Source organism: Somniosus microcephalus, unplaced genomic scaffold (genome assembly GCF_052327205.1).
Source record: "Somniosus microcephalus isolate GS21.2 unplaced genomic scaffold, FLI_Smic_1.0 unresolved_chr7, whole genome shotgun sequence".
NCBI classification, from domain to species: Eukaryota; Metazoa; Chordata; class Chondrichthyes; order Squaliformes; family Somniosidae; genus Somniosus; species Somniosus microcephalus.
In genome coordinates, this window is record NW_028225185.1 from 38,543,569 (window position 1) to 38,567,677 (window position 24,109).

The 24,109-nt window shown below is 54.8% G+C and overlaps 1 protein-coding gene across 1 annotated transcript in view; it reads left to right on the forward strand.

Moving 5' to 3' along the window:
* The window catches only part of LOC147086815 (extracellular matrix protein 2-like), a 100,185-nt gene extending 82,932 nt beyond the window's left edge, over positions 1-17,253 (forward strand). Inside the window, exons 3-4 of the mRNA XM_085978325.1 lie at positions 5,599-5,925; positions 9,663-17,253. Of these exons, the coding sequence (XP_085834451.1) occupies positions 5,599-5,925; positions 9,663-9,834 (499 nt within the window). The 3' untranslated portion in view covers positions 9,835-17,253. The remainder of the gene's footprint in view (positions 1-5,598; positions 5,926-9,662) is intronic.
* The last annotated feature ends 6,856 nt before the right edge of the window (positions 17,254-24,109 follow it).

A 24,109-nucleotide genomic window follows, 5' to 3' on the forward strand; every position in this document is an offset into this window, starting at 1 on the left:
CATCTCAAAGTGCTTTACAGCCAATGAAGGACTTTTTTTGAAGTGTGGTCACTGTGGGAAACGAGGCAGCCAATTTGTGCACAGCAAACTCCCACGAACAGCAATGTGATAAATGACCAGATCATCTGTTTTTTTGTTATGTTGGTTGAGGGATAAATATTGGCCCCAGGACACCAGGGAGAACTCCCCCCTGCTCTTCTTCCAATAGTGGCCGTGGGATCTTTTACGTCCCAACTGACAGGGCAGACGTGGCTCGGTTTAACATCTCATCCGAAAGACGGCACCTCCGACAGTGCGGCACTCCCTCAGCACTGCCCCACCCACAGTGCGGTGCTCCCTCAGCACTGCCCCTCCCACAGTGCGGTGCTCCCTCAGCACTGCCCCTCCGACAGTACGGAGCTCCCTCAGTACCGCCCCTCCGACAGTGAGGCGCTTCCTCAGTACCGCCCCTTCGACAGTGCGGCGCTCCCTCAGTACCGCCCCTCCGACAGTGCGGCGCTCCCTCAGTACCGACCCTCCGACAGTGCAGAGCTCCCTCAGTACCGCCGCTCCGACAGTGCGGCGCTCCCTCAGTACCGCCCCTCTGACAGTGTGCCGCTCCCTCAGTACTGCCCCTCCGACAGCGTGGAGCTCCCTCAGTACCGCCCCTCCGACAGTGCGGCGCTCCCTTAGTACTGCCCCTCCAACAGTGTGGCGCTCCCTCAGTACTGCCCCTCCGACAGTGCGGCGCTCCCTCAGTACTGCCCCTCCGACAGTGAGGCGCTCCCTCAGTACCGCCCCTCCGACAGTGCGGCGCTCCCTCAGTACCGCCCCTCCGACAGTGAGGCGCTCCCTCTGCACTGCCCCTCCGACAGTGCAGCGCTCCTTCAGGGGCTGAATGGCCTCCTCCTGTTCCTGTGTAACAGGCTCGAGGGGCTGAAATGCCTCCTCCTGTTCCTAATGTAACAGGCTCGAGGGGGCTGAACGGGCCTCCTCCTGTTCCTAATGTAACAGGCTCGAGGGGGCTGAACGGGCCTCCTCCTGTTCCTAATGTAACAGGCTTGAGGGGCTGAATGGGCCTCCTGTTCCTAATGTAACAGGCTCGAGGGACTGAATGGCCTCCTGTTCCTGTGTAACAGGCTCGAGGGGCTGAACGGCCTCCTCCTGTTCCTAATATAACAGGCTCGACGGGGCTGAATGGGCCTCCTCCTGTTCCTATGTTGCAACATAACACCATCAGACGGGGGTATGAGGAGGCGGAGGAGGATGGAGAGGGGAGCTGGCAACATTATTATTTTCTTCCAAGGAATCAAGGCGTTTACATAACTGATGATAATCAGCGGGAGTGTCAGGACACAGGATGAGGCTTGCTGGGTGATGATGAACCAGCATCGAGTTGAATTCCTGAGGGACACACCCAACATTAATCTTCAGTCCACCTCATACCTTTCACCACCTCAGGACGTCCGAAAGCTCTTCACAGCCAGTGAAGGACTTTTTTTGAAGTGTAGTCACTGTTGTAATGTGGGAAACGCGGAAGCCAATTTGAGCACAGCAAGCTCCCACAAACAGCAATGTGATAAATGACCAGATCATCTGTTTTAGTGATGTTGGTTGAGGGATAAATATTGGGCCCCAGGACACCGGGGAGAACTCCCCCCTGCTCTTCTTCCAATAGTGGCCGTGGGATCTTTTACATCCACCTGAGAGGGCAGAAGGGGGCCTTGGATTTAACATCTTATCCTGAAAGACTCCCTCAGTACTGCCCCTCCGACAGTCCAGCGCTCCCTCAGTACCGCCCCTCTGACAGTGCGGCGTTCCCTCAGTACCGCCCCTTCGACAGTGCAGCGCTCCCTCAGTACTGCCCCTCCGACAGTGCGGCGTTCCCTCAGTACCGGACCCTCCGACAGTGCTGCGCTCCCTCAGTACCGCCCCTCCGACAGTGAGGCGTTCCCTCAGTACTGCCCCTCCGACAGTCCAGCGCTCCCTCAGTACCGCCCCTCTGACAGTGCGGCGTTCCCTCAGTACCGCCCCTTCGACAGTGCAGCGCTCCCTCAGTACTGCCCCTCCGACAGTGCAGCGTTCCCTCAGTACCGGACCCTCCGACAGTGCTGCGCTCCCTCAGTACCGCCCCTCTGACAGTGCGGCGCTCCCTCAGTACTGCCCCTCCGACAGTGCGGCGTTCCCTCAGTACCGGCCCCTCCGACAGTGCGGCACTCCCTCAGTACCGCCCCTCCGACAGTGCGGCGCTCCCTCAGTATCGCCCCTCCGACAGTGCGGTGCTCCCTCAGTACCGCCCCTCCGACAGTGCGGAGCTCCCTCAGCACTGGCACTGGGGGAGTGTCGGGCCTGGATTACGGGGCTCGCGTCTCTGGAGCGGGGGCTCGAACCCACGACCTTCTGACTCCGAGGCGAGAGAGTGAGACCGACTGAGCCGCAGATAAGACGTTGCAATGTGACTTGGGACCACACATGCCTTGTAATTAGTTTAGGGACAGAATGCCAGGGAGAGGGGCAAGAGGCAGCAGATGGGTCTGCCATTGATGGTAGGGCGAGAAAATGGGAGGGCCATGAGAGTCCACCGTTGAAGGATTGTAGGAAACTGGAGATGGTCGTAAGGCTGGAGAAGGGTGCAAGGATAGGGCGAGGAGGCATTTGGAGAGAAGGACCATGATTTTAAATCTAGTGCTTTGGGGGGAAAAGTAATCAGTGTAGGTCAAGCAAGACTTATTGCGGGACGGGGGATGGAGATTTGGACATCTCCTGGAGGTGAAAGGTCACAATTTGACCCTTGGCTGCACCCAGTCTGCCAACGGATCTCATCAGCAACTTACGTCCAGTCTTGGCAGCAACAACTTCCATTTAGCCAGCGTCTTTAATTTAGTTTCACAGCAGTATTATCGGAGAAAAATTCAACACTGACCCACATAAGGAGAAATTTAGGACAAATGACCGAAAGCTTGGCCAACGAGGTCGGTTTTAAGGAGGAGAGAGAGAGCTGGAGAGGTTTAGGGAGGAGATTCCAGAGCTCGGGGCCCTGGCGCGGTCGCCAATGGCGCAGCAATGGAATTCGGGGGATGCGCGAGAGGCCAGAATTGGAGGAGCGCAAAGAGCTGTCGGCACGGCCTCCTACGGTTGGGGGGTGGCGGGAAGGGAGTGTGGGAGGCGGCAAGGGGGCAGATCGACAGTCTTCCCCGGCGGCCTAGTATGCAGATGACGCTTGCGTCTGCGCACACTCGGAGGTCGAACTCCAAACCATCGTCGACGCCTTCACCGAAGCGTACGAGAGCATGGGCCTTACACTAAACATCCGTAAGACAAAGGTCCTCTACCAACCTGCTCCCGCCACACAGTACTGCCCCCCGATTATCAAAATCCATGACGAGGCCTTGGACAACGTGGACTACTTTTCATACCTCGGGAGCCTACTATCAACAAGGGCAGGCGTCGACGACGAAGTCCAACACCGCCTTCAGTGTGCCAGTGCAGCCTTCAGTCGCCTGAGGAAGAGAGTGTTTGAAGACCAGGACCTCAAACCCGGCACTAAGCTCATGGTCTACAGGGCAGCAGTGATACCCGCCCTGCTGTATGCCTCAGAGACATGGACCATGTACAGCAGGCACCTCAAAGCACTGGAGAGGTCCCACCAACGCTGCCTCCGCAAGATCCTGCAAATCCATTGGCAGGATAGGCACACCAACGTCAGTGTTCTCGCTCAGGCCAACATCCCCAGCATTGAAGCTTTGACCACGCTCGATCAGCTCTGATGGACGGGTCACATTGTCCGCATGCCCGATACGAGACTCCCAAAACAAGCGCTCTACTCGGAGCTCCGGCACGGCAAGAGAGCCCCAGGTGGGCAGAGGAAACACTTCAAGGACACCCTCAAAGCCTCCTTGGAAAAAGTGCAACATTCCCACCGACGCCTGGGAATCCCTGGCCCGAGACCGCACAAAGTGGAGGAGAAGCATCCGGGAAGGCGCCGAACACCTCGAGTCTCTTCGCCGGGAGCAAGCGGAAGCCAAGCGCAGGCAGCGCAAGGAGCGCACGTCAACCCAAACACCCCACCCACCCGCCCCTTCAACCACCGCCTGCCCCACCTGTGACAGAGACTGTCGGTCCCGCATTGGATTCATCAGTCACCTGAGAACTCATTGTTAGTGTGGAAGCAAGTCATCCTCGGTTCCGAGGGACTGCCCAAGACGAGAAGAAGAGACGAGTACCAACGAACGAGAGCGGCTGGTCACTCTGTTGCCGGGATTTAATTGACCTTCAAACACCTCGAGGGATCGGCATAAACACCGGGGCGGTTGGCTTCGGCCCAACGAGCTGTGGGGATCTGCCCAGGCCACGCCAGGCAGCCTGTCCTCCAAACCCGAATGCTTTGCTTCCACCGAGCATCAATTTCCGATGCCAACTCACAGTTGGTTGTGCTTCAGCTGGGGGGGGGGTGGTCGAGTGCCAGTTTGGTACAATTCTACGCCTCAGGGTTGGTGGCGGAGCGGGTGGAGGGAGCAGGCAGTGGCTTTGGCTAGTACAAGGCAATAAAACTGACGAACACCATACACGCCCCAAGGACAGCCTTTGATGTGCCTTCAGTAACACCAAGCCCACGAGTGACAGGCAGCATCTGCTCCTGATCAGCGTAATCAGAATAGGATGGGAGCGAACGGAACAAGACAGGGTTGTGAAACACAGGGCTGATTTTCTGTGCAGAGCCTGGCAGGGAGTGGATCCTACCTCACAGCTAACTCATTCCAGATCTCACCCACAACGTGCGCTTTACTCTGAATCTAACCCCGTGCTGTCCCTGCCCTGGGAGTGTTTGATGGGACAGTGTAGAGGGAGCTTTACTCTGTATCTAACCCGTGCTGTACCTGCCCTGGGAGTGTTTGATGGGGACAGTGTAGAGGGAGCTTTACTCTGTATCTAACCCCGTGCTGTCCCTGCCCTGGGAGTGTTTGATGGGACAGTGTAGAGGGAGCTTTACTCTGTATCTAACCCGTGCTGTACCTGCCCTGGGAGTGTTTGATGGGACAGCGTAGAGGGAGCTTTACTCTGTATCTAACCCGTGCTGTACCTGCCCTGGGAGTGTTTGATGGGGACAGTGTAGAGGGAGCTTTACTCTGTATCTAACCCCGTGCTGTCCCTGCCCTGGGAGTGTTTGATGGGACAGTGTAGAGGGAGCTTTACTCTGTATCTAACCCGTGCCGTACCTGCCCTGGGAGTGTTTGATGGGGACAGTGTAGAGGGAGCTTTACTCTGTATCTAACCCGTGCTGTACCTGCCCTGGGAGTGTTTGATGGGGACAGTGTAGAGGGAGCTTTACTCTTTATCTAACCCGTGCTGTACCTGCCCTGGGAGTGTTTGATGGGACAGTGTAGAGGGAGCTTTACTCTGTATCTAACCCGTGCTGTACCTGCCCTGGGAGTGTTTGATGGGGACAGTGTAGAGGGAGCTTTACTCAGTATCTAACCCGTGCTGTACCTGCCCTGGGGGTGTTTGATGGGACAGTGTAGAGGGAGCTTTACTCTGTATCTAACCCGTGCTGTACCTGCCCTGGGAGTATTGCCATTAACGTCTCATTGCCGTTAACGTCTTTAACCGGGTGTATTTCAGGAAGTTGGAGTCCCTGGACTTGTCCCACAATAGGATGGTCCACGTGCCCTCGTTCCTGCCGACGGGCCTGAAGCAGCTGTTGCTCCACCACAACCAGATCGAGCGGATCCCCGGCTACGTCTTCGCCCACCTGCGGCCGGGCCTGGAGTTCCTCCACCTCTCCTACAACCGCCTGCGCGACGACGGCATCCACGGCATCTCCTTCCTCGGCCTCTACCGCTCCCTGCAGGAGCTGCTGCTGGACCACAACAGCCTGCGGGCCGTCCCGCGAGGCCTCCTCAAACTGCGCTCCCTGCAGGTCCTCCGCCTCAGCGACAACCAGATCAGGTGAGGAGGCTCCCGCTCCCAGTCAGTGAATCGAATCCGACAGCACAGGAGGAGGCCATTCGGCCCGTCGTGCCTGTGCCGGATCGTTGAACGAGCTCTCCAATCAGTCCCACTCCCCCCTGCTCTTTCCCCACAGCCCGGCACATTTTTCCCCTTCAAGTATTTCTCCAATTCCTCCTTTTGAAAGTTACTATTGAATCTGCTCCCACCGCCCTTTCAGGCAGCGCGTTCCAGATCACAACAACTCGCTGCGTAAAGAAATTCAGTTTCATGCAGAGACTGGAGAAGCTGGGGTTGTTCTCCTTAGAGCAGAGAAGGTTAAGGGGAGATTGACCAGAATGGTACCGGGGATGAGGGACTTCAGTGATGTGGAGAGACTGGAGAAGCTGGGGTTGTTCTCCTTAGAGCAGAGAAGGCTAAGGGGAGATTGACCAGAATGGTACCAGTGATGAGGGACTTCAGTGATGCGGAGAGACTGGAGAAGCTGGGGTTGTTCTCCTTAGAGCAGAGAAGGTTAAGGGGAGATTGACCAGAATGGTACCAGGGATGAGGGACTTCAGTGATGTGGAGAGACTGGAGAAGCTGGGGTTGTTCTCCTTGGAGCAGAGAAGGTTAAGGGGAGATTGATCAGAATGGTACCAGGGATGAGGGACTTCAGTGATGTGGAGAGACTGGAGAAGCTGGGATTGTTCTCCTTGGAGCAGAGAAGGTTAAGGGGAGATTGACCAGAATGGTACCAGGGATGAGGGATTACAGTTACGTGGAGAGACTGGAGAAACTGGGGTTGTTCTCCTTAGAGCAGAGAAGGTTAAAGAGGAGATTGACCAGAATGGTACCAGGGATGAGGGACTTCAGTGATGTGGAGAGACTGGAGAAGCTGGGGTTGTTCTCCTTAGAGCAGAGAAGGTTAAGGGGAGATTTAAGAGAGTTGTTCAAAATCCTGAAGGGTTTTGATAGAGTAAATAAGGAGAAACTGTTTCCAGTGGCAGGTGGGTCGGTAACCAGAGGACACAGATTGAAGATAATCGTCAAAAGAACCAGCGGGGAGATGAGGACATCAAGGCAGCATTTGACCGAGTGTGGCATCAGGGAGCCCTAGTAAAACTGAAGTCAATGGGAATCAGGGGGAAAATGCTCCACTGGCTGGAGTCATACCTAGCACAAAGGAAGATGGTTGTGATGGTTGAAGGTCAATAATCACAGCCCCAGGACATCGCTGCAGGAGTTCCTCAGGGCAGTGTCCTAGGCCCAACCATCTTCAGCTGCTTCATCAATGATCTTCCCTCCAACATAAGGTCAGAAATGGGGATGTTCGCTGATGACTTCACAGTGTTCAGTGCCAATCGCAACTCCTCAGATAATGAAGCAGTCCGTGCCCGCATGCAACAAGACCTGGACGACGTTCAGGCTTGGGTTGATATGTGGCAGGTAACATTCGCGCCACACAAGTGCCAGGCAATGACTATCTCCAACAAGCGAGAGTCTAACCACCTCCCCTTGACATTCAACGTCATTACCATCGCCGAATCCCCCACCATCAACATCCTGGGGGTCACCATTGACCAGAAATTTAACTGGACCAGCCACATAAATACTGTGGCAACAAGAGCAGGTCAGAGGCTGGGTATTCTGTGGCGAGTGTCTCACCTCCTGACTCCCCAAAGCCTTTCCACCATCTACAAGGCACAAGTCAGGAGTGTGATGGAATACTCTCCACTTGCCTGGATGAGTGCAGCTCCGACAACACTCGAGAAGCTCGACACCATCCAGGACAAAGCAGCCCGCTTGATCGGCACCCCGTCCACCACCTTAAACATTCACTCCCTCCACCACCGGCGCACCGTGGCTGCAGTGTGGACCATCTACAAGATGCACTGCAGCAACTCGCCAAGGCTTCTTCGGCAGCACCTCCCAAACCCGCCACCTCTTCCACCTAGAAGGACAAGGGCAGCAGGCGCACGGGAACACCGCCATCTCCAAGTTCCCCTCCCCGTCACACACACCATCCTGACTTGGAAATATATCGGCCGTTCCTTCATCGTCGCTGGGTCAAAATCCTGGAACTCCCTCCCTAACAGCGCTGTGGGAGCACCTTCACCACACGGACTGCAGCGGTTCAAGAAGGCGGTTCACCACCACCTTCTCAAGGGCGATTAGGGATGGGCAATAAATGCTGGGCCTTGCCAGCGACGCCCACATCCCAGAAACGAATATAAAAAAAAGGAGAATTAATTTTCTGCAGCGAGTTGTTGTGATCTGGAATGCGCTGCCTGAAAGGGCGGTGGGAGCAGATTCAATAGTAACTTTCAAAAGGGGAATTTTGAAAAGTTAAACTGCAATGTGATAAGGACCAGATGTCAGTTGAGGAATAAATATTGGCCCCAGGACACCGGGGAGAACTCCCCCCTGCTCTTCTTCCAAACGGAGGCCTCGGGTTTGAGGTCTCATCCCGAAAGACGTCTGACAGTGCGGCGCTCCCTCAGTACTGCCCCTCCGACAGTGCGGCGCACCCTCAGTACCGCCCCGCCGACAGTGCGGCGCTCCCTCAGTACCGCCCCTCCGACAGTGCGGCGCTCCCTCAGTAACACCCCTCCGACAGTGTGGTGCTCCCTCAGTACTGCCCCTCCGACAGTGCGGCGCTCCCTCAGTACCGCCCCTCCGACAGTGCGGCGCTCCCTCAGTACTGCCCCTCCGACAGTGCGGCACTCCCTCAGTACTGCCCCTCCGACAGTGCGGCGCTCCCTCAGTACTGCCCCTCCGACAGTGCGGCGCTCCCTCAGTACTGCCCCTCCGACAGTGCGGCGCTCCCTCAGTACCGCCCCTCCGACAGTGCGGCGCTCCCTCAGTACTGCCCCTCCGACAGTGCGGCGCTCCCTCAGTATCGCCCCTCCGACAGTGCGGCGCTCCCTCAGTACTGCCCCTCCGACAGTGCGGCGCTCCCTCAGTACCGCCCCTCCGACAGTGCGGCGCTCCCTCAGTACCGCCCCTCCGACAGTGCGGTGCTCCCTCAGTACTGCCCCTCCAACAGTGCGGCGCTCCCTCAGTACTGCCCCTCCGACAGTGCGGCGCTCCCTCAGTACCGCCCCTCCGACAGTGCGGCGCTCCCTCAGTACCGCCCCTCCGACAGTGCGGCGCTCCCTCAGCACTGACCCTCCGACAGTGCGGCGCTCCCTCAGTACCGCCCCTCCGACAGTGCGGCGCTCCCTCAGTACCGCCCCTCCGACAGTGCGGCACTCCCTCAGTACCGCCCCTCCGACAGTGCGGCGCTCCCTCAGTACTGACCCTCCGACAGTGCGGCGCTCCCTCAGTACCGCCCCTCCGACAGTGCGGCGCTCCCTCAGTACCGCCCCTCCGACAGTGCGGCGCTCCCTCAGTACCGCCCCTCCGACAGTGCGGCGCTCCCTCAGTACCGCCCCTCCGACAGTGCGGCGCTCCCTCAGTACCGCCCCTCCGACAGTGCGGCGCTCCCTCAGTACTGCCCCTCCGACAGTGCGGCGCTCCTTCAGTACTGGCACTGGGGGAGTGTCGGGTCTGGGTTACGGGGCTCGAGTCTGTGGAGTGGGGGCTCGAACCCACGACCTTCTGACTCAGAGGGGAGAGTGAGACCCAGTGAGCCACGGCCGACAAGTAATTCTAGCTGGAACGTTTGGAATTGTTTCGTGTTCGAGACTTGCTTATTGTAACTTTTGATGTTTCAACTGCGTTTTCCAATCCTTTTCCCACCCCACCAATCCAAGGTACGTTCCCTTGGACTCCGTCTGCGACACCCGGATCAGCGAGGACTCCAACCTGGTCTCAATTCACCTGGAGAACAACCTGATTGATCGGCGATTGATCCCACCCACCGCCTTCTCCTGCATCCGGTCCTACCAGAGCATCGTTCTGCGTCCACAGCGGTTCGAAGACTAAAGTTCCCCCTCCCCCACAGCCCCCCTTCCTCCCCCTCCCCACCCCGCATTGTGTCTCCCATCGCAACGACCCAATCAGCAGCTGTTGACCAATCGAGAGGTGCGTTACTAACTTGGCCTCAGGCTGCTCCAAGGAAAATGGCGGAACGCGCGCACGGGCGGAATGCAACCTCAGGCCTGGGGCGGATTAGGAATCAGGCGACCAAACGCAGATTGGGGGACCGCTTTGTGGAACACCTCCGTTCAGTCCGTAAGGGTGGACCCCGAGCTTCCGGTCGCCTGTCACTTCAATTCACCGCTCCACTCCCACTCGGACCTCACCGTCCTCGGCCTCTTGCATTGTTCCACGGAAGCTCACCGTAAACTCGAGGAACAGCACCTCATCTTCCGATTCGGCACTTCACAGCCTTCCGGACTCAATATCGAGTTCAACAACTTCAGATCATAACCTCGGCCCCTATTATATTTTTATATTTTATCCACACCTTTGGTTTGTAACTTTTCCTTTTTTCTCTCTCTCTCCGACATGGCAGCTATCTCTCACTCTGCCAGCGCGTTTCACACTTCACCTAGAACCATTGTTTGTTTCTATACCTGTCCTATTACAATCTCGTCTTGCCTTGAATATCTCTTAATGGGGGAGAAATTCAGTATCGTCCCATTTGGGGCGCCATTATCGGCCGTGCGCAAGGTTTAGCGCCTGGCGCTAATTATCGCCTCCGACGGCAAGCCTGGCTTTTATCGCCCCTGGAGGTGATTGGAGCGCTAAATCAGGCGCTTCACACCTCTCTTAAGGGGCAAAGGCCGAGGAGCGAGGCGCTACCTCAGAGCGCTGGCGAAGCAAGGAAGGGCAAATCAAAATGAACCTGCAAAGTGTTGCTCAGTACTCAAAACTCCTTCACACAGCGTTGAATCTCTCCAGAAGTCTCTCTCTCTCTCTCTCAGAATGCGTGGTGCAAAAATGTCACCGACAAAAAAAGGCAGGACGCGGCCGCCTTTAAATAGCGCTCCCCTAGTCCCTTCCCGACTGCAAAACGCTCCCCTCAACCTGTCGTTGCTAGCGGCAGGCGGTAAGGCAGGGGGCGCCACTCAATATCCGGTCCGGGGCGCTACCGGGGCGTTGCGCACTCGACTGACGTCACGATCTGCCGGCGCAGGAGATCGTGGCGGGAGTGTTTAGCGCCGCCGCAAAATGTCTCGTGAATTTCGCGAGCGGCGCAAACATCGCCGCGCCCGGGCGCGAGTTGCTTTGCGCCCCATTAGCGCTCTCTTAAGGCGCTAACGGGAGGCGCCAACAACTGAATTTCCCCCCCAATATCTCTTCTTTCACCCCCTCCCCCATTTCCCAGCACCCAAACTGCCTTTTAATCTGTTTCATTCCCTGCCTTTTTCTCTCAGTCCTGACGAAGGGTGTCGACCCGAAACGCTGACTCCGTTTCTCTCTCCATGGATGCCGCCCTGGCCTGCTGAGTTTTTCCAGCCTTTTCTGTTGTTGTTTAGGAACAGGAGGAGGCTGTTCGAGCCCGTTTGCCCCTCCCCATTCATTTAGATCACAGCCGGCCTGCTCCTTAACTCCATCTACCCCGCCTTGGTTGCGCAGCCCTTAATCCTCTTGCCCAACAAAAAGCTGGCATCACGTCGAAATCACAGCGAGCAAGCAGGCCGCTCGGCCCATCCATGCCATGCTGTTCCTTGTCCACCACACGAGCAGCAGTTCGAACCCCATGCGCCCACTCTGCTCCCGTTATCCTTTCCTCCACGTTCCTTCAACCTTCGATCGAACCCATTCCTTCAGTGTTGATACGGTCTCCCATACAGTCACTAATTCCACAACCCACAGCCTCCACACACTTTCTGTAAAATGAATTATTCTGCTCCCTCTAACTAACCCCGTGCTGTACCTGCCCTGGGAGTGTTTGATGGGGACAGTGTAGAGGGAGCTTTACTCTGTATCTAACCCGTGCTGTACCTGCCCTGGGAGTGTTTGATGGGGACAGTGTAGAGGGAGCTTTACTCTGTATCTAACCCGTGCTGTACCTGCCCTGGGAGTGGTTGATGGGGACAGTGTAGAGGGAGCTTTACTCTGTATCTAACCCGTGCTGTACCTGCCCTGGGAGTGTTTGATGGGGACAGTGTAGAGGGAGCTTTGCTCTGTATCTAACCCATGCTGTACCTGCCCTGGGAGTGTTTGATGGGGACAGTGTAGAGGGAGCTTCACTCTGTATCTAACCCCGTGCTGTACCTGCCCTGGGAGTGTTTGATGGGACAGTGTAGAGGGAGCTTTACTCTGTATCTAACCCGTGCTGTACCTGCCCTGGGAGTGTTTGATGGGACAGTGTAGAGGGAGCTTTACTCTGTATCTAACCCGTGCTGTACCTTCCCTGGGAGTGTTTGATGGGACAGTGTAGAGGGAGCTTTACTCTGTATCTAACCCGTGCTGTACCTGCCCTGGGAGTGTTTGATGGGACAGTGTAGAGGGAGCTTTACTCTGTATCTAACACGTGCTGTACCTGCCCTGGGAGTGTTTGATGGGGACAGTGTAGAGGGAGCTTTACTCTGTATCTAACCCCGTGCTGTACATGCCCTGGGAGTGTTTGATGGGGACAGTGTAGAGGGAGCTTTACTCTGTATCTAAACCGTGCTGTACCTGCCCTGGGAGTGTTTGATGGGGACAGTGTAGAGGGAGCTTTACTCTGTATCTAAACCGTGCTGTACCTGCCCTGGGAGTGTTTGATGGGACAGTGCAGAGGGAGCTTTACTCTGTATCTAAACCATGCTGTACCTGCCCTGGGAGTGTTTGATGGGGCAGTGTAGAGGGGGCTTTACTCTGTATCTAACCCGTGCTGTACCTGCCCTGGGAGTGTTTGATGGGACAGTGTAGAGGGAGCTTAACTCTGTATCTAACCCGTGCTGCACCTGCCCTGGGAGTGTTTGATGGGGACAGTGTAGAGGGAGCTTTACTCTGTATCTAACCCGTGCTGTACCTGCCCTGGGAGTGTTTGATGGGGACAGTGTAGAGGGAGCTTTACTCTGTATCTATCCCGTGCTGTACCTGCCCTGGGAGTGTTTGATGGGGACAGTGTAGAGGGAGCTTTACTCTGTATCTAACCCGTGCTGTACCTGCCCTGGGAGTGCTGATGGGGACAGTGTAGAGGGAGCTTTGCTCTGTATCTAACCCATGCTGTACCTGCCCTGGGAGTGTTTGATGGGGACAGTGTAGAGGGAGCTTCACTCTGTATCTAACCCCGTGCTGTACCTGCCCTGGGAGTGTTTGATGGGACAGTGTAGAGGGAGCTTTACTCTGTATCTAACCCGTGCTGTACCTGCCCTGGGAGTGTTTGATGGGACAGTGTAGAGGGAGCTTTACTCTGTATCTAACCCGTGCTGTACCTTCCCTGGGAGTGTTTGATGGGACAGTGTAGAGGGAGCTTTACTCTGTATCTAACCCGTGCTGTACCTGCCCTGGGAGTGTTTGATGGGGACAGTGTAGAGGGAGCTTTACTCTGTATCTAACCCCGTGCTGTACATGCCCTGGGAGTGTTTGATGGGGACAGTGTAGAGGGAGCTTTACTCTGTATCTAAACCGTGCTGTACCTGCCCTGGGAGTGTTTGATGGGGACAGTGTAGAGGGAGCTTTACTCTGTATCTAAACCGTGCTGTACCTGCCCTGGGAGTGTTTGATGGGACAGTGCAGAGGGAGCTTTACTCTGTATCTAAACCATGCTGTACCTGCCCTGGGAGTGTTTGATGGGGCAGTGTAGAGGGGGCTTTACTCTGTATCTAACCCGTGCTGTACCTGCCCTGGGAGTGTTTGATGGGACAGTGTAGAGGGAGCTTAACTCTGTATCTAACCCGTGCTGCACCTGCCCTGGGAGTGTTTGATGGGGGCAGTGTAGAGGGAGCTTTACTCTGTATCTAACCCGTGTTGTACCTGCCCCGGGAGTGTTTGATGGGACAGTGTAGAGGGAGCTTTACTCTGTATCTAACCTGTGTTGTACCTGCCCCGGGAGTGTTTGATGGGACAGTGTAGAGGGAGCTTTACTCTGTATCTAACCCGTGCTGTACCTGCCCTGTGAGTGTTTGATGGGACAGTGTAGAGGGAGCTTTACTCTGTATCTAACCCGTGCTGTACCTGCCCCGGGAGTGTTTGATGCGACAGTGTAGAGGGAGCTTTACTCTGTATCTAACCCGTGCTGTACCTGCCCTGGGAGTGTTTGATGGGGACAGTGTAGAGGGAGCTTTACTCTGTATCTAACCCGTGTTGTACCTGCCCCGGGAGTGTTTGATGGGACAGTGTAGAGGGAGCTTTACTCTGTATCTAACCCGTGCTGTACCTGCCCTGTGAGTGTTTGATGGGACAGTGTAGAGGGAGCTTTACTCTGTATCTAACCCGTACTGTACCTGCCCCGGGAGTGTTTGATGCGACAGTGTAGAGGGAGCTTTACTCTGTATCTAACCCGTGTTGTACCTGCCCCGGGAGTGTTTGATGGGACAGTGTAGAGGGAGCTTTACTCTGTATCTAACCCGTGCTGTACCTGCCCTGGGAGCGTTTGATGTGACAGTGTAGAGGGAGCTTTACTCTGTATCTAACCCGTGCTGTACCTGCCCTGGGAGTGTTTGATGGGGACAGTGTAGAGGGAGCTTTACTCTGTATCTAACCCGTGCTGTACCTGCCCTGGGAGTGTTTGATGGGGACAGTGTAGAGGGAGCTTTACTCTGTATCTAACCCGTGCTGTACCTGCCCTGGGAGTGTTTGATGGGGCAGTGTAGAGGGAGCTTTACTCTGTATCTAACCCGTGCTGTACCTGCCCTGGGAGTGTTTGATGGGGACAGTGTAGAGGGAGCTTTACTCTGTACCTAACCCGTGCTGTACCTGCCCTGGGAGTGTTTGATGGGACAGTGTAGAGGGAGCTTTACTCTGTATCTAACCCGTGCTGTACCTGCCCTGGGAGTGTTTGATGGGACAGTGTAGAGGGAGCTTTACTCTGTATCTAACCCGTGCTGTACCTGACCCGGGAGTGTTTGATGGGACAGTGTAGAGGGAGCTTTACTCTGTATCTAACCTGTGCTGTACCTGCTCTGGGAATGTTTGATGGGGACAGTGCAGAGGGAGCTTTACTCTGTATCTAACCCGTGCTGTGCCTGCCCTGGGAGTGTTTGATGGGACAGTGTAGAGGGAGCTTTACTCTGTATCTAACCCGTGCTGTCCCTGCCCTGGGAGTGTTTGATCGGACAGTGTAGAGGGACCTTTACTCTGTATCTACCCCATGCTGTACCAGCCCTGGGAGTGATTGATGGGGACAGTGTAGAGGGAGCTTTACTCTCTATCTAACCCGTGCGGTACCTGCCCTGGGAGTGTTTGATGGGACAGTGTAGAGGAAGCTTTACTCTGTATCTAACCCCGTCCTGTGCCTGCCCTGGGAGTGTTTGATGGGACAGTGTAGAGGGAGCTTTACTCTGTATCTAACCCATGCTGTACCTGCCCTGGGACTGTTTGATAGGACAGTGTAGAGGGAGCTTTACTCTGTATCTAACCCGTGCTGTACCTGCCCTGGGAGTGTTTGATGGGGACAGTGTAGAGGGAGGTTTATTCTGTATCTAACCCGTGCTGTGCCTGCCCTGGGAGTGTTTGATGTGACAGTGTAGAGGCAGCTTTACTCTGTATCGAACCCCGTGCTGTACCTGCCCTGGGAGTGTTTGATGGGGACAGTGTAGAGGGAGCTTTACTCTCTATCTAACACGTGCGGTACCTGCCCTGGGAGTGTTTGATGGGACAGTGTAGAGGAAGGTTTACTCTGTATCTAACCACGTCCTGTGCCTGCCCTGCGAGTGTTTGATGGGACAGTGTAGAGGGAGCTTTACTCTGTATCTAACCCGTGCTGTACCTGCCCTGGGAGTGTTTGATGGGACAGTGTAGAGGGAGCTTTACTCTGTATTTAACCCCGTGCTGTACCTGACCTGGGACTGTTTGATACGACAGTGTAGAGGGAGCTTTACTCTGTATCTAACCCGTGCTGTGCCTGCCCTGGGAGTTTTTCATGGGACAGTGTAGAGGGAGCATTACTGTGTATCTAACCTGTGCTGTACCTGCTCTGGGAATGTTTGATGGGGACAGTGCAGAGGGAGCTTTACTCTGTATCTAACCCGTGCTGTGCCTGCCCTGGGAGTGTTTGATGGGACAGTGTAGAGGGAGCTTTACTCTGTATCTAACCCGTGCTGTCCCTGCCCTGGGAGTGTTTGATCGGACAGTGTAGAGGGACCTTTACTCTGTATCTACCCCATGCTGTACCAGCCCTGGGAGTGATTGATGGGGACAGTGTAGAGGGAGCTTTACTCTCTATCTAACCCGTGCGGTACCTGCCCTGGGAGTGTTTGATGGGACAGTGTAGAGGAAGCTTTACTCTGTATCTAACCCCGTCCTGTGCCTGCCCTGGGAGTGTTTGATGGGACAGTGTAGAGGGAGCTTTACTCTGTATCTAACCCATGCTGTACCTGCCCTGGGACTGTTTGATAGGACAGTGTAGAGGGAGCTTTACTCTGTATCTAACCCGTGCTGTACCTGCCCTGGGAGTGTTTGATGGGGACAGTGTAGAGGGAGGTTTATTCTGTATCTAACCCGTGCTGTGCCTGCCCTGGGAGTGTTTGATGTGACAGTGTAGAGGCAGCTTTACTCTGTATCGAACCCCGTGCTGTACCTGCCCTGGGAGTGTTTGATGGGGACAGTGTAGAGGGAGCTTTACTCTCTATCTAACACGTGCGGTACCTGCCCTGGGAGTGTTTGATGGGACAGTGTAGAGGAAGGTTTACTCTGTATCTAACCACGTCCTGTGCCTGCCCTGCGAGTGTTTGATGGGACAGTGTAGAGGGAGCTTTACTCTGTATCTAACCCGTGCTGTACCTGCCCTGGGAGTGTTTGATGGGACAGTGTAGAGGGAGCTTTACTCTGTATTTAACCCCGTGCTGTACCTGACCTGGGACTGTTTGATACGACAGTGTAGAGGGAGCTTTACTCTGTATCTAACCCGTGCTGTGCCTGCCCTGGGAGTGTTTGATGGGGACAGTGTAGAGGGAGCTTTACTCTGTATCGAACCCGTGCTGTACCTGCCCCGTGAGTGTTTGATGGGACAGTGTAGAGGGAGCTTTACTCTGTATCTAACCCCGTGCTGCACCTGCCCTGGGAGTGTTTGATGGGGACAGTGTAGAGGGAGCTTTACTCTGTATCTAACCCGTGCTGTACCTGCCCTGGGAGTGTTTGATGGGACAGTGTTGAGTGAGCTTTACTCTGTATCTAACCCGTGCTGTACCTGCCCTGGGAGTGTTTGATGGGACAATGTAGAGGGAGCTTTACTCTGTATCTAACCCGTGCTGTACCTGCCCTGGGAGTGTTTGATGGGACAGTGTAGAGGGAGCTTTACTCTGTATCTAACCCGTGCTGTACCTGCCCTGGGAGTGTTTGATGGGACAGTGTAGAGGGAGCTTTACTCTGTATCTAACCCGTGCTGTACCTGCCCTGGGAGTGTTTGATGGGACAGTGTCGAGGGACCTTTACTCTGTATCTAAGCCGTGCTGTACTTGCCCCGGGAGTGTTTGATGGGGACAGTGTAGAGGGAGCTTTACTCTGTATCTAACCCATGCTGTACCTGCCCTGGGAGTGTTTGATGGGACAGTGTAGAGGGAGCTTTACTCTGTATCTAACCTGTGCTGTACCTGCCCTGGGAGTGTCTGATGGGATAGTGTAGAGGGAGCTTTACTCTGTATCTAACCCGTGCTGTACCTGCCCTGGGAGTGTTTGATGGGGACAGTGTAGAGGAAGCTTTACTCTGTATCTAACCCGTGCTGTACCTGCCCTGGGAGTGTTTGATGGGGCAGTGTAGAGGGAGCTTTACTCTGTACCTAACCCGTGCTGTACCTGCCCTGGGAGTGTTTGATGGGGACAGTGTAGAGGGAGATTTACTCTGTATCTAACCCGTGCTGTACCTGCCCTGGGAGTGTTTGATGGGACAGTGTAGATGGAGCTTTACTCTGTATCTAACCCGTGCTGTACCTGCCCTGGGAGAGTTTGATGGGGACAGTGTAGAGGGAGCTTTACTCTGTATCTAACCCGTGCTGTACCTGCCGTGGGAGTGTTTGATGGGACAGTGTAGAGGGAGCTTTACTCTGTATCTAACCCGTGCTGTACCTGCCGTGGGAGAGTGTGATGTCTGAAATTTGAACGATTCCGTTCCCTTACAGTAATACCCCACATCTCATTGAGCACAAAGTCCCGTAGTAAAAGGGGACTCTAATTTTGTATACCATTGTTCGGGAGCCTGTATGCTCCCTCCCTGTGATACCGTAGCTGACCATTGCCCCTGATGTTTTGAAAATGCCTGCAGTCCAATAAAGATTTGCTTTTATTTATAAAAGTTAAGCCCTGTTGTCACCTTACAATTCTCCAAGGCTTGGGGTAACATCATCGATGAATGGAAATCAGCCTGGCCGATTGATGCTCCAGTTGTGGTGCCTTCATGTCAGGGCCTCGGGCTTCAATCAGTAAGTACTATGATCAGTAAGTTGGCAGATGACACGAAAATTGGCGGTGTGGTAAATAGCGAGGAGGGAAGCCTCAGGCTACAGGACATTACAGACGGGATGGTTAGATGGACAGAACAGTGGCAAATGGATTTAACCCTGAAAAGTGTGAGGGGATGCATTTTGGGAGGACTAACAAGGCAAGGGAATACACAATGAATGGTATGACCCTAGGAAGGACAGAGGATCAGAGGGACCATGGTGTGCATGTACATAGATCCCTGAAGGCAGCAGGACAGGTTGATAAGGTGGTTAAGAAGGCATATGGGATACTTGCCTTCATTAGCCGAGGCATAGAATATAAGAGCAGGGAGGTTATGATGGAGCTGTACAAAACGCTAGTTAGGCCACAGCTGGAATACTGTGTGCAGTTCTGGTCGCCACACTATAGGAAGGATGTGATTGCATTGGAGAGGGTGCAGAGGAGATTCACCAGGATGTTACCTGGGCTGGAGCGCTTCAGCTATGAAGAGAGACTGGACAGGCTGGGGTTGTTTTCCTTAGAGCAGAGAAGGCTGAGGGGGGACCTGATTGAGGTGTACAAAATTATGAGGGGCATAGATAGGGTGGATAGAAAGGAACTTTTCCCCATAGTAGAGGGGTCAGTAACCAGGGGGCATAGTTTCAAGGTAAGGGGCAGGAGGTTTAGAGGGGATTTGAGGAAAAACTTTTTCACCCAGAGGGTGGTTGGAATCTGGAACCCACTGCCTGAAAGGGTGGTAGAGGCAGGAACCCTCACAACATTCAAGAAGCATTTAGATGAGCACTTGAAACACCATAGCATACAAGGCTACGGACCAAGTGCTGGAAAATGGGATTAGAATAGACAGGGCTTGATGGCCGGTGCGGACACGATGGGCCGAAGGGCCTCTTTCTGTGCTGTATAACTCTACGACTATGACTCTATAAATCGGACCCACCGTCCTCGAAATTGATTTCGGCCCGCTTTTGGGCGAAGAGCGAGATGGAGGTCCGAGCATCACCCAGAACTGGGCCCAGGACCAATTCGGGACAACAGTAACCCTCAGGTGAGTCCTGGGAGGCGTACGGGAGATAAGGGCGGGTGGGGAGGCTTGAACAGGCTGGCACTCGGGAGCAACACTCCTGCTCTTCCCAGCTCCAACAACATCTACAACCTGCATTTATCCGGCACCTTTAACCTAGTAAAACGTCCCAAGGTGCTTCACAGGAGCGATTATCAAACAATATTTGACCCCGAGCCACATAAGGAGATATTAGGGGCAGGTGACCAAAAGCTGGGTCACAGAGGTCGGTTTTAAGGAGCGTCTTAAAGGAAGCGAGAGAGAGGCGGAGAGGTTTAGGGAGGGAATTCCAGAGCTCGGGGCCCTGGCGCGGTCGCCAATGTCGGAGCGATGGAAATCGGGGGATGCGCGAGAGGCCAGAATCCGGAGATCTGGGAGGGTTGTAGGGGCTGGAGGAGGTTACAGAGATAGGGAGAGGGGAGTGAGGCCACGGAGGGATTTGAAAACAAGGATAAGAATTTTAAAACCGAGGCTTCCCCTGAACGGGAGCCAGTGTAGGTCAGCGAGCATAGGGGGTGATGGGTGAATGGGACTCGGTGCAAGTTAGGACACGGGGCAGCGAGAATTGGATGAGTTCACATTTACGGAGGGTGGAAGATGCGAGGCTGGCCAGGAGAGCGTTGGAATAGTCGAGTCTAGAGGCAATAAATGCATGGATGAGGGTTTCAGCAGCAGATGAGCTGAGGCAAGGGCGGAGACTGGCGATGTTACGGAGGGGGAAGTAGGCGGTCTTTATTTTCATTAATTTATTGGATGTGGGCGTCGCTGGCAAGGCCAGCATTTATTGCCCATCCCTAATCGCCCCTTGAGAAGGTGGTGGTGAGCCGCCTTCTTGAACCGCTGCAGTCCGTGTGGTGAAGGTGCTCCCACAGCGCTGTTAGGGAGGGAGTTCCAGGATTTTGACCCAGCGACGATGAAGGAACGGCCGATATATTTCCAAGTCAGGATGGTGTGTGTGACTCGGAGGGGAACTTGGAGGTGGTGGTGTTCCCGTGCGCCTGCTGCCCTTGTCCTTCTAGGTGGAAGAGGTCACGGGTTTGGGAGGTGCTGCTGAAGAAGCCTTGGCAAGTTGCTGCAGTGCATCTTGTAGATGGTCCACACTGCAGCCACGGTGCGCCGGTGGTGGAGGGAGTGAATGTTTAAGGTGGTGGACGGGATGCCGATCAAGCGGGCTGCTTTGTCCTGGATGGTGTCGAGCTTCTCGAGTGTTGTTGGAGCTGCAACTCATCCAGGCAAGTGGAGAGTATTCCATCACACTCCTTACTTGTGCCTTGTAGATGGTGGAAAGGCTTCGGGGAGTCAGGAGGTGAGACACTCGCCGCAGAATTCCCAGCCTCTGACCTGCTCTTGTTGCCACAGTATTTATGTGGCTGGTCCAGTTAAGTTTGTGGTCAATGGTGACCCCCAGGATGTTGATGGGGAGGTGGTTAGGTTCTCGCTTGTTGGAGATAGTCATTGCCTGGCACTTCTGTGGCGCGAATGTTACCTGCCACTTATCAGCCCAAGCCTGAACGTCGTCCAGGTCTTGTTGCATCCGGTCATGGACTGCTTCATTATCTGAGGAGTTGCGTATGGCGCTGAACACTGCAGTCATCAGCGAACATCCCCATTTCTGACCTTATGTTGGAGGGAAGGTCATTGATGAAGCAGCTGAAGATGGTTGGGCCTTGGACACTGCCCTGAGGAACTCCTGCAGCGATGTCCTGGGGCTGTGATGATTGACCTTCAACCACCACAACCATCTTCCTTTGTGCTAGGTATGACTCCAGTCAGTGGAGCGCTTTCCCCCTTATTCCCACTGACTTCCGTTTTACTAGGGCTCCTTGATGCCACACTCGGTCAAATGCTGCCTCGAGGTCAAGGGCAGTCACTCTCACCTCACCTCTGGAATTCAGCTCTTTTGTCCATGTTTGGACCAAGGCTGTAATGAGGTCGGGAGCCGAGTGGTCTTGGCGGAACCCAAATTGGGCATCGGTGAGCAGGTTATTGGTGAGTAAGTGGCACTTGATAGCACTGTCAATGACACCTTCCATCACTTTGCTGATGATTGAGAGTAGACTGATGGGGCAGTAATTGGCCGGGTTGGAATTGTCCCGCTTTTTGTGGACAAGACATAACTGAACAGTTTTCCACATTGTCGGATAGATGCCAGTGTTGTAGCTGTACTGGAACAGGGGGTCCCCGGGAGTGTTTCAGTATTTACAGGGGGTCCCCGGGGAATGTGTCAGTATTTACAGGGGGTCCCCGGGAGAGTGTCAGTAATTGCAGGGGGTCCCCAGGAGTGTGTCAGTATTTACAGGGGGTCCGCGAGAGTCTGTCAGTATTTACAGGGGGTCCCCGGGAGTGAGCAAGTATTTACAGGGTGTCCCCGGGAGTGTGTCAGTGTTTACAGGGGGGTCTCGGGGAGTGCGTCAGTATTTAACGGGGGTCCCAAGGAGAGTGTCAGTATTTACAGGGGATCCCCGGGAGTGTGTCAGTATTTACAGGGTGTCCCCGGGAGTGTGTCAGTATTTACAGGGGAGCCCCAGAAGTGTGTCAGTATTTACAGGGGTTCCCGGGGAATGTGTCAGTATTTACAGGGGTCCCCGGGTCTGTATTTACAGGGGGTCCCCAGGAGTGTGTCAGTATTTACAGGGGGTCCCCGGGAGTGTGTCAGTATTTACAGGGGGCCCCTGGGAGTGTGTGAGTATTTACTGGGGGTCTTGGGGAGTGTGTCAGTATTTACAGGGGGATCCCCGGGAGTGTGTCAGTATTTACAGGGGGTCCCCAGGAGTGTTTCAGTATTTACAGGGTGTCCCCGGGAATGTGTCAGTATTTACAAGGCGTCCCCGGGAGTGTGTCAGTATCTACAGGGGGTCCCCGGGTGTGTGTCAATATTTACAGGGGGTCCCCGGGAGTGTGTCAGTATTTACAGGGGGTCCCCGGGAGTGTGTCAGTATTTACAGGGGGTCCCCGGGAGTGTGTCAGTATTTACGGGGGACCCGGGAGTGTGTCAGTATTTACAGGGAGTACCCGGGAGTGTGTCAGTATTTACAGGGGGTCCCTGGGAGTGTGTCAGTATTTACAGAGGGTCCCCGGGAGTGTGTCAGTATTTACAAGGGGTCCCCGGGAGTGTGTCAGTATTTACAGGGGGTCCCCGGGAGTGTGTCAGTATTTACAGGGGGTCCCCGGGAGTGTGTCAGTATTTACGGGGGACCCGGGAGTGTGTCAGTATTTACAGGGGGTCCCCGGGAGTGTGTCAGTATTTACAGGGAGTACCCGGGAGTGTGTCAGTATTTACAGAGGGTCCCCGGGAGTGTGTCAGTATTTACAGGGGGTCCCCGGGAGTGTGTCAGTAGTTACAGGGGGTCCCCGGCAGTGTGTCAATATTTACAGGGGTGTCCCCGGGAGTGTGTCAGTATTTACACGGAGGCCCCGGGAGTGTGTCAATATTTACAGGGAGTCCTCAGGAATGTGTCAGTATTTACAGGGGTCCCCGGGAGTGTGTCAATATTTACAGGGGGTCCTGGGGAGTGTGTCAGTATTTACAGGGTGTCCCTGGGATTGTGTCATTATTACGAGGGGTCCCCGGGAGTGTGTCAGTATTTACAGGGGATCCCCAGGAGTGTGTCAGTATTTACAGGGGGTCCCTGGGAATGTGTCAGTATTTACAGGGGATCCCCAGGAGTGTGTCAGTATTTACAGGGGGTCCCCAGGAGTGTGTCAGTATTTACAGGGGCTCTCCGGGAGTGTGTCAGTATTTACAGGGGGTCCCCGGGAGTGTGTCAGTATTTACAGGGGATCCCCAGGAGTATGTTAGTATTTACAGGGGGGTCCCCGGGAGTGTGTCAGTATTTACAGGGGGTCCCCGGGAGTGTGTCGATATTAACAAGGGGTCCCCGGGTGTGTGTCAGTATTTACAGGGGGTTTCGTGGAGTGTGTCAGTATTTACATGGGGTCCCCGGGAGAGTGTCAGTATTTACAGTGGGTTCCCGGGAGTGTGTCAGTATTTACAGGGGGTCCCCGGGGAGTGTGTCAGTCTTTAGAGGGGGTCCCTGGGAGTGTGTCAGTATTTACAGGGGGTTCCCGGGAGTGTGTCAGTATTTACAGGGGGTCCCCGGGAGTTTGTCAGTATTTACAGGGGGGTCCCCGGGAGTGTGTCAGTATTTACAGGGGGCCCCCAGAAGTGTGTCAGTATTTACAGGGGGTCCCCGGGAGTTTGTCAGTATTTACAGGGGGTCCCCGGGAGTGTGTCAGTATTTACAGGGGGTCCCCAGGAGTGTGTCAGTATTTACAGGGGGTCCCCGGGAGTGTGTCAGTATTTACAGGGGATCCCCAGGAGTATGTTAGTATTTACAGGGGGGTCCCCGGGAGTGTGTCAGTATTTACAGGGGGTCCCCGGGAGTGTGTCGATATTAACAAGGGGTCCCCGGGTGTGTGTCAGTATTTACAGGGGGTCTCCGGCAGTGTGGCAGTATTTACAGGGGGTCCCCAGGAGTGTGTGAGTATTTACAGGGGTTCCCCAGGGAGTGTGTCAGTATTTACAGGGGGTCCCCGGAGTGTGTCAGTATTTACAGGGGTTCCCCAGGAGTGTGTCAGTATTTACAGGGGGTTCCCGGGAGTGTGTCAGTATTTACAGGGGTCCCCGGGGAGTGTGTCAGTATTTACAGGGGGTTCCCGGGA